Source organism: Brachyistius frenatus, unplaced genomic scaffold, assembly GCF_029030835.1.
Source record: "Brachyistius frenatus isolate BFR_SWC_R1_liver_20210118 unplaced genomic scaffold, ASM2903083v1 Contig_43, whole genome shotgun sequence".
Taxonomy (NCBI): Eukaryota; Metazoa; Chordata; class Actinopteri; family Embiotocidae; genus Brachyistius; species Brachyistius frenatus.
This window is the reverse complement of record NW_027210642.1, coordinates 3,292,501-3,305,000: the sequence shown is the minus strand read 5'-3', so window position 1 is coordinate 3,305,000 and position 12,500 is coordinate 3,292,501. Positions and strand designations below refer to the sequence as shown.

General features: G+C 44.9%; 2 protein-coding genes across 3 annotated transcripts in view; both read left to right on the top strand.

Moving 5' to 3' along the window:
- The window catches only part of brd4 (bromodomain containing 4), a 21,705-nt gene extending 16,404 nt beyond the window's left edge, over nucleotides 1–5,301 (top strand). Inside the window, exons 15-19 of the mRNA XM_069703018.1 lie at nucleotides 20–167; nucleotides 285–415; nucleotides 538–743; nucleotides 1,622–1,953; nucleotides 2,301–5,301. Of these exons, the coding sequence (XP_069559119.1) occupies nucleotides 20–167; nucleotides 285–415; nucleotides 538–743; nucleotides 1,622–1,953; nucleotides 2,301–2,317 (834 nt within the window). The 3' untranslated portion in view covers nucleotides 2,318–5,301. The remainder of the gene's footprint in view (nucleotides 1–19; nucleotides 168–284; nucleotides 416–537; nucleotides 744–1,621; nucleotides 1,954–2,300) is intronic.
- Nucleotides 5,302–6,301: 1,000 nt separating this feature from the next.
- lpar2a (lysophosphatidic acid receptor 2a) lies at nucleotides 6,302–11,017 on the top strand. Of its 2 annotated transcripts, XM_069703022.1 has the most exons (4): nucleotides 6,302–6,700; nucleotides 8,757–9,509; nucleotides 10,102–10,364; nucleotides 10,753–11,017. In XM_069703022.1, the coding sequence occupies exons 2-4, from the start codon at nucleotides 8,759–8,761 to the stop codon at nucleotides 10,858–10,860; spliced, it is 1,122 nt and encodes a 373-aa protein (XP_069559123.1). In that variant the 5' UTR covers nucleotides 6,302–6,700; nucleotides 8,757–8,758; the 3' UTR covers nucleotides 10,861–11,017. The 2 variants fall into 2 exon arrangements, with proteins under 2 accessions (XP_069559123.1, XP_069559124.1); XM_069703023.1 differs by lacking the exon at nucleotides 10,102–10,364.
- Nucleotides 11,018–12,500: the final 1,483 nt, after the last annotated feature.

The following is a 12,500-nucleotide window of genomic DNA, read 5'->3' as shown; positions in this document are numbered from 1 at the left end:
TTTGCTTGCCGTGCAGCAGAGGGCCCCCGGGAGCCAAGTTGCGCTGAAGGAGGAGAAACTTCCTCCATCACCAGCGATGAGAGGGGAGCCGTTCAACCCTGCGATGAGACCGGATCACCACAAGCATCCCGACAACAAGCCTCTCCAACCGGGCCACGGCCAACAGAGTGAGAACTCCTCCGCTTCTCGTTTTTCCCTCCGACTTAAAATGCTCCCAAAAAAAAAAGAAGAAGCAGCTTCGTAAGATACTGACTCGCGCTCGTGTTTGCACTTGTGTTGAACAGATGTGAAGTCCATGGACAGCTCTCGGCCCGTCATCCGCTCCTCCGAGCCCGGTGGGCCGCCCCCCTCCCTTCAGGACAAAGATAAGTTCAAGCAGGAGTCCAAGGCCCCCGTGGCCCCGAAAAAGGTTCAGGTGGGTGCAAGAGTTTTATTTTTGTTGTTGTTGTTTTTTTTTGTTTTTTTTTTATTCGATCCGCGATTGATCATTAATGGAGCCCTCCGTCCTTCCCGCCTGTACATTTCTGGTGTCCTCAGGATGTGAAACTGAAGAACATGGGCTCCTGGGCCAGCCTGGCGCAGAAGTCCACGTCCACGCCGTTGTCGGCGGTGAAGTCCTCGAGCGACAGTTTCGAGCAGTTCCGTCGTGCCGCCCGGGAGAAAGAGGAGAGGGAGAAGGCCCTGAAGGCCCAAGCCGAGCAGGCGGAGAAAGACCGGCTGCGCAGAGAGCAGGACAAGCTGCGGTAAGACCGTCAAAGGGGGAGATGAATCGGGAGACGATTTGTATATCCGCGTCATAAATCTGCGACATGGAAGAAGGTGTCGCGCCACGCGCGTGTCTATTTACAGCAACGTAGGCCAGAAAAAGAGTTCTGTGTTGTTTTGAACATATAAAACAACCTGACAGGCGCCTGCCTGGTCGCTTCTTCATTTAAACGAATAGAATTGACACAAACAATGTTCAAGAAACGGCTCCAGTAATACATTTTATGCAAAACAAAACAAAAACAAAAGGCTCTTTGATGCCTGCCTCTACATATTTGTTTGGGCTGCTTGGTGGTTAAAAAGAAATGGGAGGGGTCAAGGGGGGGGAAGTGGATTATGCTGTGATATAATCTGCCCTCTGGTGGCCGTTCTGCAGGATCACACCAGCCACAGAGAATAAAGTTTGTGGTGGGAGGGATTGATTCAGATGTTACAATTAAACAGGATTATGATACAATTTTAGACATTTTCTGCCCGTCGGTCGTCCCGTAGTGTCACCAGGAAGGCTGTACGTGCATCTGATCTCTGACCAACCAGAAAAGGCTCCGCTCAGAAGCGTTAAAATCTCTTAGCACGCCTGACGTTTAGAAACCGGGATCGAGTTCTCTCGCCGTGAAACGCCGGCGCCGTACGTACGCATGTTGTAATCATCTGCCATCTTCTTTCTCTCGATTTAAAAAAAAAAAAAAATTGTATAAAACTGGTTTCCCCCCGCGAGACATCCAGGAGGGCCCCAGATGTAGCAGAGAGGACTTCTCTTATGCAGATGTGTGAAACCCCCTTCGGCGATATGAAACGTTCTTTTTTTTTTTTTTTTTTTCTCCTGGTATGAATTATCGGTCCGAATGCTTTCCAGAGGTCGGGATGAAGAGGACGTCATGGAGCCGAGCCGGAGGGTGCACGAGGAGCCTCGCAGGCGCCTCGAGCAGCAGCAGCAGCAGCAGCAGCATCCAAGCCCCTTCACAACAACAACAACAACAACAGCAACAACAACAACAACAACAACAACAGCAGCAGCAGCAGCAGCAACAGCAGCAGCAGCAGCCGGTGCAGCCGGAGCCTCAGCCGGCTGCCATCCAGCAGCCTCCTCAGCCCCCGACGCCCCCTCAGCCCTCCACACAAAACCCACTGGACCAACAGAGGGAGCTGGCACGCCGCCGGGAGCAGGAGAGGAGGAGGCGAGAAGCGGTGAGGCGACTGTCCGAACGCTCTTTTTCTGTCCGTTGTGTTTATTTAACGCCGAGGCCGCCTGCGCTTTTTAGCCGACGTACGTGACCCGCCCCCAATCGGGAGCGGCCGTCGACGGCTTTTACGACGCCGACGCGGCTCGCGGGGGGGCCCAGGGAGCCGTCCGAACTTTGCACCTCCCGAGATAAAGAGCTCGGCTTCGGCGCAAACGGCAGCCATAAGAAATTACACGTCGTATTTACCTTTCGTAACTGTCGGGATCAAATTCCCCACGACCTCTCTCGGGGTGCGACCTCGGCAGCGATGAGTGTGAAAGTGATGACGAGTTGTTCCTTTTCTCTCCGCAGATGGCGGCGACGATTGACATGAATTTCCAAAGTGACTTAATGGCTATCTTCGAAGAGAACCTGTTCTGAGGAGAAGAGCGACCGAAACGGAACGGCGAAAAAAGAAAAAAGAAAAAAAAAGAAAAGAGAAAAAAGTGGAAAAAAAAAAAAAAAAATTGGACGATGTAAAAACTTCCTCTGAAGTACGACGTGGCGACCGTGCACCACGGAGGGACACGGACCGTAGGCGTGCGTGACGGGCCCCGTTTTGAGACGGACGTACGGACGTATGGACGGTACGGACGCCGGACGGGCGGCAGCGGCGCGTTTCGCCCCCCCCCCCCCCCCCCCCCACCCCACCCTCCCCTGCGGACAGAACACACGAGGCACGTCGGGGACGGCCTCGTCGTTTGGGACGTCATTTCCTGGGAGTTTAGAATTTCCTGCCCGAGATACTCGCGACAAGGAGGAAAGAGGAGGAGGAGGAAAGAGGAGGAGGAAAGAGGAGCCCCCCCCCCCCTGCTGGCACAGTTGCCTTTTGTAGGAGTGCGCGGGCACCGCGAGATAACTGCGAGAGTAAAGACATCCCAGTGACTCTGAAAATGCTCTGATAATGTACTGACAGTCTGCGCAGAGGCATTTCGAAACTGCCAGGTGTCTGAAGAAGACTGGTGTTTTTAGGTTCAGTTGGGTTTTTTTGTTGTTTTTTTTTTAATTGTTTTTTTGTTGTTGTTGTTGTTGTTGTTGTAAGTGAACACGTGAAATGGTTGTGGGGGCACCTTCCATACTGTAAATCATGTATATTTCTCAGCAGAGAAGGTACAGTTTGCCTTACACATCTTTTTCCTAAACAGACCATGATGTTTTGTGGCCTGCACGCACGGACAAACCAGTAACATTTACAAACAGGACTAAAAGCAGTGCAGACCCTTTTTTTTTTTTTTGTTCTTTCCATCATCTACTATCTACTGTAAAGAAGTATTTTCTTATACTACAATAACTGTTTTTTTGTTGTTTTTTTTTTCTCCTCTTTTAGCTCTTTGAATCTTCACACCAACACACTCCGCCAGCTACATCTATGCCAAACAAGCCCAATGTCTTTTATGCTAAATTACTTGTCCTAAAAAAAAAAATATGGTAGGTGGCTAGTAAAGAAAAAAAACAACAAAAAAAACAACCTGAATATATGCATTATCAAGTATTTATCAAAGACGGAATCAGTTTTCATTTTGCCTTGTATTTTATTTTATTTTTTCTTTCATTTAAAGCTACAACAGTTAGAAGAAGAGCGGGAAGGTCCGGTTGTTTCTCAGCTTTATTTGGAGTACGATTTCACTACACCACCATTTGTACTACACTTTGAGACATCACGCGGGAAACGTTCATACCATCGGATGGTTCGCGGCAGTCACACTACTGGATCAGCGAAGCCCCTTGCTGGTCCCGCCGAGCGCACGCTAAACGATTCGATTTTAAAATGTCAACAAAAAAAATTTGCTGGAGGCGGCAAGGGGACAATCAGGGGAATAACACAAAACACTTACCACCTTTCTGTAGCCGTTACTTGAATCGGGTTAGTAAAAAAAAAATATATATATATCTATGTATATATATATATATATATATACATAGATATATATATAAATATAAATATATATATCATTGATGAGGACCGGAAGGAGCTCCCAGTCGCATCGAAATCGTCTTTTAATTCACCGTCGACAGTACGGAAACAAAACAACAACAACAACAACAACAAAAAAAAGGACAAAACGATTATAGAAGTTGGGAAAAAATGCTGAAAAAACAGTTTTGATTTATATCTTCGTTCTTGTTTGATAATAGTGGATGTGAGTTCTAATTCTGTTCTCGGGGACACAGTCGGACCGGGGACGGGCTGCATTTCTGAACGCGTCTCGTCCTCTCTACTCGTCTCTTATGGTGTTTTTTTTTTTTTTTTTTTTTTTTTTTTCTCCAGTGCCTGTATTGTATTGCAATTCTCGTTGGCTTATATTACACTTTGAAGGGGGGGGGGGGGGGAGGGAGGGAGGTTAAAATGGGAGGGACCGCGGGTGCGAGTCAGGAATGGGAGGGAGGTGTAATATTTGAACGGGGAGGGAGATTTTTGAAAGAGTTTGTGTATAAAATAACAAAAAATACTTACCAAAAAAAAAAAAAAAAAAAAAAAAAAAAAAAAAAAAAGGATAAGACAGCGTTTTATATTTTACCCGTTGTCAATATTCGGGTTTTAAATTTAGTTTTAGCTGGACTTCTATGAGTGTACACACCTGACAACTACTTTCTCATTTTGTTCAATCAGCAGATTTTTAGGTAGGGATGTTTCAGCGTTGCCATACTTTGCGTTTGTCTGGTCTGTGAGCGTGACTGTGTACATTTGGACGGCCGTGTGACTGTGTGTTTGTTCTTTCTTTTTTGTTTTTCTTCTTCTTCTTCTTCTTCTTCTTCTTCTTCTTCTTTTTCTTTTTTTTTCTTCTCTCGTGTGAGGCATGTACCCCGATGTAGATAAGCATTCTATTGATGAGGAAGTAAAAAGATGAGCAGGAGAACTTGTTTCTGTGCTTAAGCCACCTTTTCCATTTCTATGAAGTCCACCATATATGAATATATAATTTTATTTGGTTTTGAAAGGGTAAAAAAACAAAACACAAAAAAAAAACCACAAAAAAAACAACAACAAAAAAAACTTCATTCCTTTTTCGCCCCTTTTTCTTTTTTTTTTTTTTTTTTTTTCTTTCTTCATCTTCTCACAATAACTTGGACATATCGTGCCATGAGTTCTTCAGAGAATGTGCTGACCCGCAGCTCAGCCCAGAGTTTGCTTTATTCAGGTATTTTATTTCGTGTTACATTTGTTCTGTTCTGGGGCTTTTGTTCAAACATTTCCCTCGATTATCGTTTGGTATGTGAGTGGTCTATCGAGGTCTCTGATTAAGTCTGTTATGATCATTGAATAAACTCATCTCTTTTATAGAAAATAAAAAAATAAACGAATTTCTGTCTTGTCAGTGTGTCCTTGCCCCCCCCCCCCCCCCCCCAAAAAAAAAGTGTTTGAAACGCCTTTTGGAGTGAGTGTGCAGCTCACTCGTTCTCATATGGCACAGTCTCTCGTTTTAGTTTTAGGTTGTTTTTTTTGCAGTTGACACCAGTCATGACGAGTCACACTCCGTTCTTATTATTTTTTTTTTTTGTGCTTTTCACCTGTTATTCTGCTTTTTTATGTTTTACAATAACACCATGATATCAGCACTTGTTGATATCAGTAATGTTTTACTTTTAACTCCTTCGACACTTCGAGTTGAATTGTTCGTCTTGAGGATAATTTGGGAAGATCAGAGAAAACGTGCACTTACAATGCTTGTCCTTATCGAGTTGGAAAATACAGGAATTGTGTCACGTCATTAAAGACTTCCAGGTAAAACGTTTAAAATAAGAAAAACAGCTTGCTGGGTGTGTTAACTTCCAGTCCAAGTGTTTATTTATTTATTTTTGTTAACATTAGTACAGAAATGACTGCAAATTGTAAAGCATAACAATTATCCGTCTAAATGAGCTATCTGTATTATTCCTGCTGTGCAAAGTAGCTTTAGCCGTTGTTAAATATCTTGTGACATATATATATATATATATATATATAGATATATATAAAAGTGGCAAAATAATATCTGCGAACACAATAAAAGATCAACTGAATGAATGCAGTAAGCTGCGTAACTATAGTGGCAAAATGAAGCTTGCCTTGTGGGCCTAACATGGATATAGGACAATAAATAATATAGCAAAAGAGAATAAACATTTTACATACACAGGCTGCGTGGTGCTGCAGTGTCTCACTACGACCACTGGATAGCGGTGAACACCTCAAGATGGGCTTCTTTCTTTAAAGGAGCTCAATCCAAAGATCCGGAATAGCTGGAACTGGTTCACCAGCCCTATCAAAGTTGTTGTTTTTGTGTGTGTGTGTGTGTGTGTGTGTGTGTGTGTGTGTGTGTGTTATTCCTTATTGCACGTTTTGCTTCGGGAGCCCTTTCTTCCAATGTAGCCTACTTAAAACGTCCAAAACACTTGAGAGGAAGCGTGTCTCGATCACCAAAGAGGAAGCGAGGAAAGGAAACGGTGTGTGCGTGTGTGTGTGTGTGTGTTTGTTTTATCCGATTTTTGGGGGGCATCCGTGAAGGCAGCACGGCTACCTGACGGCCGGGTCCAGCTGATTCGAGTGAGAGTGATTCAGACAGCCGACGACTTGGAAAATGTCCCACGACATGGACCGACAACAGTAAAAAAAACAACAGCTCAGAGACTTTGTTTCTTCTAATGGCAGCTATCATCTCGAGCCTATCTGAATGGAGGAAACTCTAAACCTGTGGAAGGTTTCAATTCCGTCGTAAATCTATGAGTTTCAGGTAAGAGTTAGTTTCCTTATTACTTTTTTTTTTTTTTTTTAAAGACAAAACAACTCAAAATAGTTCATTTAATTCATTTCAGTTTCACCGACGCTCTGTTAGGGAACGGAGCGTTTCGGCAACGGTGTGTTAGGGAACGAAGCGTTTTTGGAAACGGTCTGTTAGGGAACGGAGCGTTTTTGGAAACGGTCTGTTAGGGAACGGAGCGTTTTCGGCAACGCTCTGTTAGGGAACGGAGCGTTTCGGCAACGCTCTGTTAGGGAACGGAGCGTTTCGGCAACGGTGCGTTAGGGAACGGAGCGTTTCGGCAACGGTCTGTTAGGGAACGGAGCGTTTCGGCAACGGTCTGTTAGGGAACGGAGCGTTTCGGCAACGCTCTGTTAGGGAACGGAGCGTTTTTGGAAACGGTCTGTTAGGGAACGGAGCGTTTCGGCAACGGTCTGTTAGGGAACGGAGCGTTTCGGCAACGGTGTGTTAGGGAACGGAGCGTTTTGGAAACGGCTGTTAAACGGTTTCGGCAACGGTCTGTTAGGGAACGGAGCGTTTCGGCAACGCTCTGTTAGGGAACGGAGCGTTTTTGGAAACGGTCTGTTAGGGAACGGAGCGTTTCGGCAACGGTCTGTTAGGGAACGGAGCGTTTTCGGCAACGGTCTGTTAGGGAACGGAGCGTTTTCGGCAACGGTGTGTTAGGGAACGGAGAGTTTCGGCAACGGTGTGTTAGGGAACGAAGCGTTTTCGGCAACGTTCTGTTAGGGAACGGAGCGTTTCGGCAACGGTGTGTTAGGGAACGGAGAGTTTCGGCAACGGTGTGTTAGGGAACGAAGCGTTTTCGGCAACATTCTGTTAGGGAACGGAGCGTTTCGGCAACGGTGTGTTAGGGAACGGAGCGTTTCGGCAACGCTCTGTTAGGGAACGAAGCGTTTCGGCAATGGTTTGTTTGGGAACGAAGCGTTTTACAACGTTTGTTAGGGAACGGAGCGTTTCGGCAATATTCGTCAGGGAGCGGAACATTTCGGTAAAGTTTGTCATGGAACAGAACGTTCCACTAACGTTTGGTGGCAATCACGTCAATCACCTACACTTTTCAAGTATGTAGCCTGAGTTTGCATAAAGTAACTTTGCAGGACTGTTTATCTGTACAATCCTAAACTCTGACAACTGTAGTGTTTAAATGCAGTGGTTGAAAGTAACTCAGCACATTTTGAGTCACTTGAGTGTTTTCATTCGATGCTACTTTATACTTCCAATCCACATTTCAGCGGGAAATATTGTACTACATTTATGTGACAGATTCAGTTACTTTTAAGATAAAGATTTGACAGAATGTATATATTATAACGAGCTTTTAAATTACAACACGTTCTGAAAGATAACCAATCTTTTTGGCTTCTGACATCTTAACAACAGCAGCGTGTAGTCAGGGTCACATTTCACGTCTGAATGGTTAAATATTCCACCAAATGGTGATTTTTTTATTATTATTTTTTTCTCCTCTAAACTTTTTAAATAGTTTCATTTTAATAAATGATCCCCCTCCAACTGCTACAACAGTAACATGCTGCTTACACACCGATGCTTCACTGTTAAAAATCTGTCATATATATATATATATATAATAATGCATCGGTGAGATGGACCAAACCTGTACTTAAATGTTTTACCTACATTTGTCGGATAATACTTCTGTACTTTTATAGGATCTTTAATGCAAGACGTTTACTTGCAATTGCTGCTGTATTAGAACTTTTACTCCGCTGGTTGTGCCAATGCTGTCTGACCTACACAGTTCAGTATGTGTCACAGTGAATTAAATGTTCAGTGCAGCTCAAATTAGATGCTCGAGTTATTATAGCAATAGTTTTGTAAAAGTACAATGTTTGAGGGGAAGTTTACTGTGGTTTCCTCGCACAAGATGAATTTACACTGAAGGGCGAGCTTTCCACTTAACCGATGGAGTATTCGACATCCCGTTGTTGTTGTTGTTGTTGTTGTTGTTGTTGCGCCTCCTTTAGACAACAAGTAAAATATCCTCAGCTTTCTGCTTCGTGTCTGGCAGTTATGAAGGCCGAGAGCAGCGCGTCGAATGCCTGCGACTACAGCCACAACGTCACCTTCTTCTACGACCAGGTGGGTAAGAAGATCAGCGCGGAGTGGTCGCCGCAGGACTTCGTGATCATGGGGCTGGGCCTGACGGTATGTGTCATCGTCGTCCTGGCCAACCTGATGGTGATGGTAGCCATCTTCATGAACCGCCGCTTCCACTTCCCCATCTACTATCTGCTGGGCAACATGGCGGCGGCCGACCTGTTCGCGGGCGTCGCCTACGTCAACCTGATGCTGAACACGGGCCCCTGGACCCGAATGCTCACCAAGGAGCAGTGGTACATCCGCGGGGCTTTGGTTGACATTAGCCTGACCGCCTCCGTGGCCAACCTCCTGGCCGTCGCCGTGGAGCGCCACCAGACCATCATCACCATGCAGCTGCACAGCAACATGACCAAGCGGCGCGTGGTGCTGCTGATAGTCTGCATTTGGACCGCGGCCATCGTCATGGGCCTGGTGCCCTCCATGTTTTGGAACTGCGAGTGTGATCTCGAGGACTGCTCCACCATCGCCCCCCTCTACAGCCGCCGCTTCCTTATCTTCTGGGCAGTTCTCAACCTGCTCACTTTCTTCATCATGGTGGCCATGTACGCTCGTATCTTCATCTACGTGAGATACCAGAGCCGCTACGCTTCTCGGCACAGCTCGGCGATAGGGCAGGACCAGACCGTCGTCAACCTGATGAAGACCATCTCCATGGTGCTGGGTGAGTTGTTCGCGCGCGTGACGCTCAACTGCTGGGGTGTCGTTTCCGGGCCAAAGGTAACAGTTAGTCGAGTCAATTAACGGCGATCGTAAGACCGTACATCAAAATATTAAAAAGGTCATCCGGATGTTTGTCAGCAGCCTTTGATTTCACATTTTCTCAGTGAGCCCTTCCGGCTTTTACCAGATTCCCTTCACCACTTTCAAAACGCAAAGCAACCCAGACGGTTCCTCTAAACGCGAAGGTATAATTATGGCCGGGGTGCCGGTAGCTCCGGAAGCTGAAGCACGTTCTACTACTTGCTACCCCGTGATCTTCCCTTTTTCCGTAAACCCGTTTTGTAGCTTTCGTTTGTCTTTCCATGGACATCCTAATCGCATTCATAATCTTGAGCGTTGATTCCCCATGTGACTATACGCTGTTGTAAGTGGTGCTTAAACGCGCTCTTGAGCGATCAAGGTGCACGTATGACCCAGCGCGGCTGCACTTAAGACTCCGGTGTCACGTTACATCACCGCGGGCGCGGGCGGGTGGACGGGAATTTGTTGACGACTCTTCCCCCTATCCTCGATAACGATCCACGTCCCCGCAGGCGCCTTTGTGATCTGCTGGACGCCCGGCCTGATGACGCTCTTACTGGACGGGCTGCTGGGTAAAGACAGCTCCGCCAACAGCTTCGAGAAGTACTGCTTGGTGATAGCGGAGTGCAACTCTCTGGTCAATCCCATCATCTACTCCCTGCGGGACGACGAGATGCGGCGGACCTTCAAGTGGATCCTGTGCGGCCTGTGTTGGAGAGGAGCGGCTCAAAAGAGGAAACCCTCGCCCGCCGAGATCGACTCTCCGCTGCCGGAGGTACGTTCACTCGGGACGTACGTGACTGATACAGAGGGGTGCTGGCAGGTCCTGCAGAGGAAAAAAAAAACAACAAAAAAAAAACAAACCTAAAAATCTCAACGCTTTGCAGATGGGTTTCCACTTCCCGTCTGTGACCGAGCTTGAGGGGGAAAGCTCTAACTTCTGATTAGCGCTCTTTTGTAACACCAGCGGTTTTTGCCTCGTCTCATTTCCTGTCAGCGAGTCACGACAGGTTTCACTCAACCGCACACACCGACGCTTCGCTAACAAAATGTTCCCGTCTTATCTGGCTCGATATCTTGGCAGTCAACGGCGCTTTGAAGTTTTTACATTTTTTCCAGAGTGATCAATCATTTTATTTACGAGTACATTATTTTGTCTACAGGAAGCTCTCGTCTCTGTCCAGAAGTCAGAAGATCAGACCTCGCGTAAGCCTCAGGACGACCAGGACGACGACGACGACGACGACAGCTGGACTGTGCCCGGAGTATGACGGCAGCTCGCTAATAGTGTCGTCCAAGCAGGATTTATATTGTTCAATTTCGTTTTCTGACGGACGTCAGCCGATTTCCTCTCATCCTTGTTTGTTTTTTGGAATTGAATTAAAATGGTGGGGGGGGAGAGAAAGGCCTGAAAGTCATTTCACAGTCGTGTTTTCCTCAAGTCTCCACCGAGCTAACAGATTCACATATTAATCATTAGATGGTGCAATCTCTCCTTTTATTACATTTGACTATCACAAGAGCATTTGTGACAAATTATAAAATGAAACACTCCTAAAATCTGAAATCAAATACTGAAAAAAAAAAAATCACACTAAATCGTTTTTTATTAATTTTCTAATAAGAACACTACAATTTGTCATATTCTTCCTTTTGTTTTACTCTTTCTAGAACAATTCTAAAGTTGAGGTATAAAAGGAGTTCATACAGACTCACAAGTCTGAAAACAGTGGGGGTTATATACAAGAGAAATGGAAAGACAGAGGTAGAGAGAGGGGTAAATACAAGGGAAAGAGGGAAGATACAAATATACTAATAAAAAAAAAGAAATCAAAAAGGTTTACGAGGCCATTTGGTGCTGTGGAAGTCATTTCGTCGCGGCAGAGTGCAGCTCGGCGGCTTTCGATGTGAAACTCTTGCAGAGTTCATGATGGGCTTCCTGTTTCAAGGCTAAATATGATTTCCAATTTGGTTGACATGTATATATATAAAAAAAAAAAAAAATGTCAGCACTTTTGGGTTGTATGCAATTGCTCTGCATATTCTCAAAATATTAATGAATTAAAAGGCTTCATCAAAATGTATTTCAACTTGAATAGCTTTTAGGATTTCTGATGCCCCTTTTACATTTAGCAGTGATGAGACACTTGAAGACGGAAGAGATTTTGTCCGCGTAACTTTCAAAACTAAACATTTTTTTTTAAATTTTTGAGTTCACGGAAATGATTTTTAGAAGGTTTAATTAAGCACGTAAGCGGGTGAATATTGAGGAAAGTGAGGGAGTGTGGAAACTTAAGGGAATCGGGGGGGGGGGCGCCTATAAATCAATACAGGAAATTAAACTCTGATAATAGGAGAACCTCAATTAATCTTTCAACAGCACCAAATGTCACATCTGTAAACCTCACAATTCAACCCGGTTATGTAACAAAAAGACCTAAATAATATTCAAAACTGATATAGAGTTATTGTGAATCCTGTGACACAAAGGCCAAAAAATAAAACTGGCATCGCAACCGAACATCGAAATTTATAAAAAAGGAAAAAAAAAAAAAAAAAAATTACTGAAACATTACACAAACTGTACAGTGACATCCATTACAACAGGTAGAAAAAGGAGAGGGGGGAGGGCATGACAATTTGGTGTGGCGATAACATTATTCATAAGATACAGTCATATGAACTGCAATGAGTAAACAAAACAAGGAATTAAATGTGGGATATTACATGTGACCAGCTGTCAAGCTCAAGATTTGTTCTGTAACATATGAAGTCTTGACCGACACTTAAAATCTTCGTAAGGCTGTTTTACCTTACTATCAAAATGCTTTGTTATTCACATAACCGTTAACGTATAAAATAGTTCCAAAAGAATGAAAATCCCCTCCCCGGAAAACAAAACAAAAAAAAC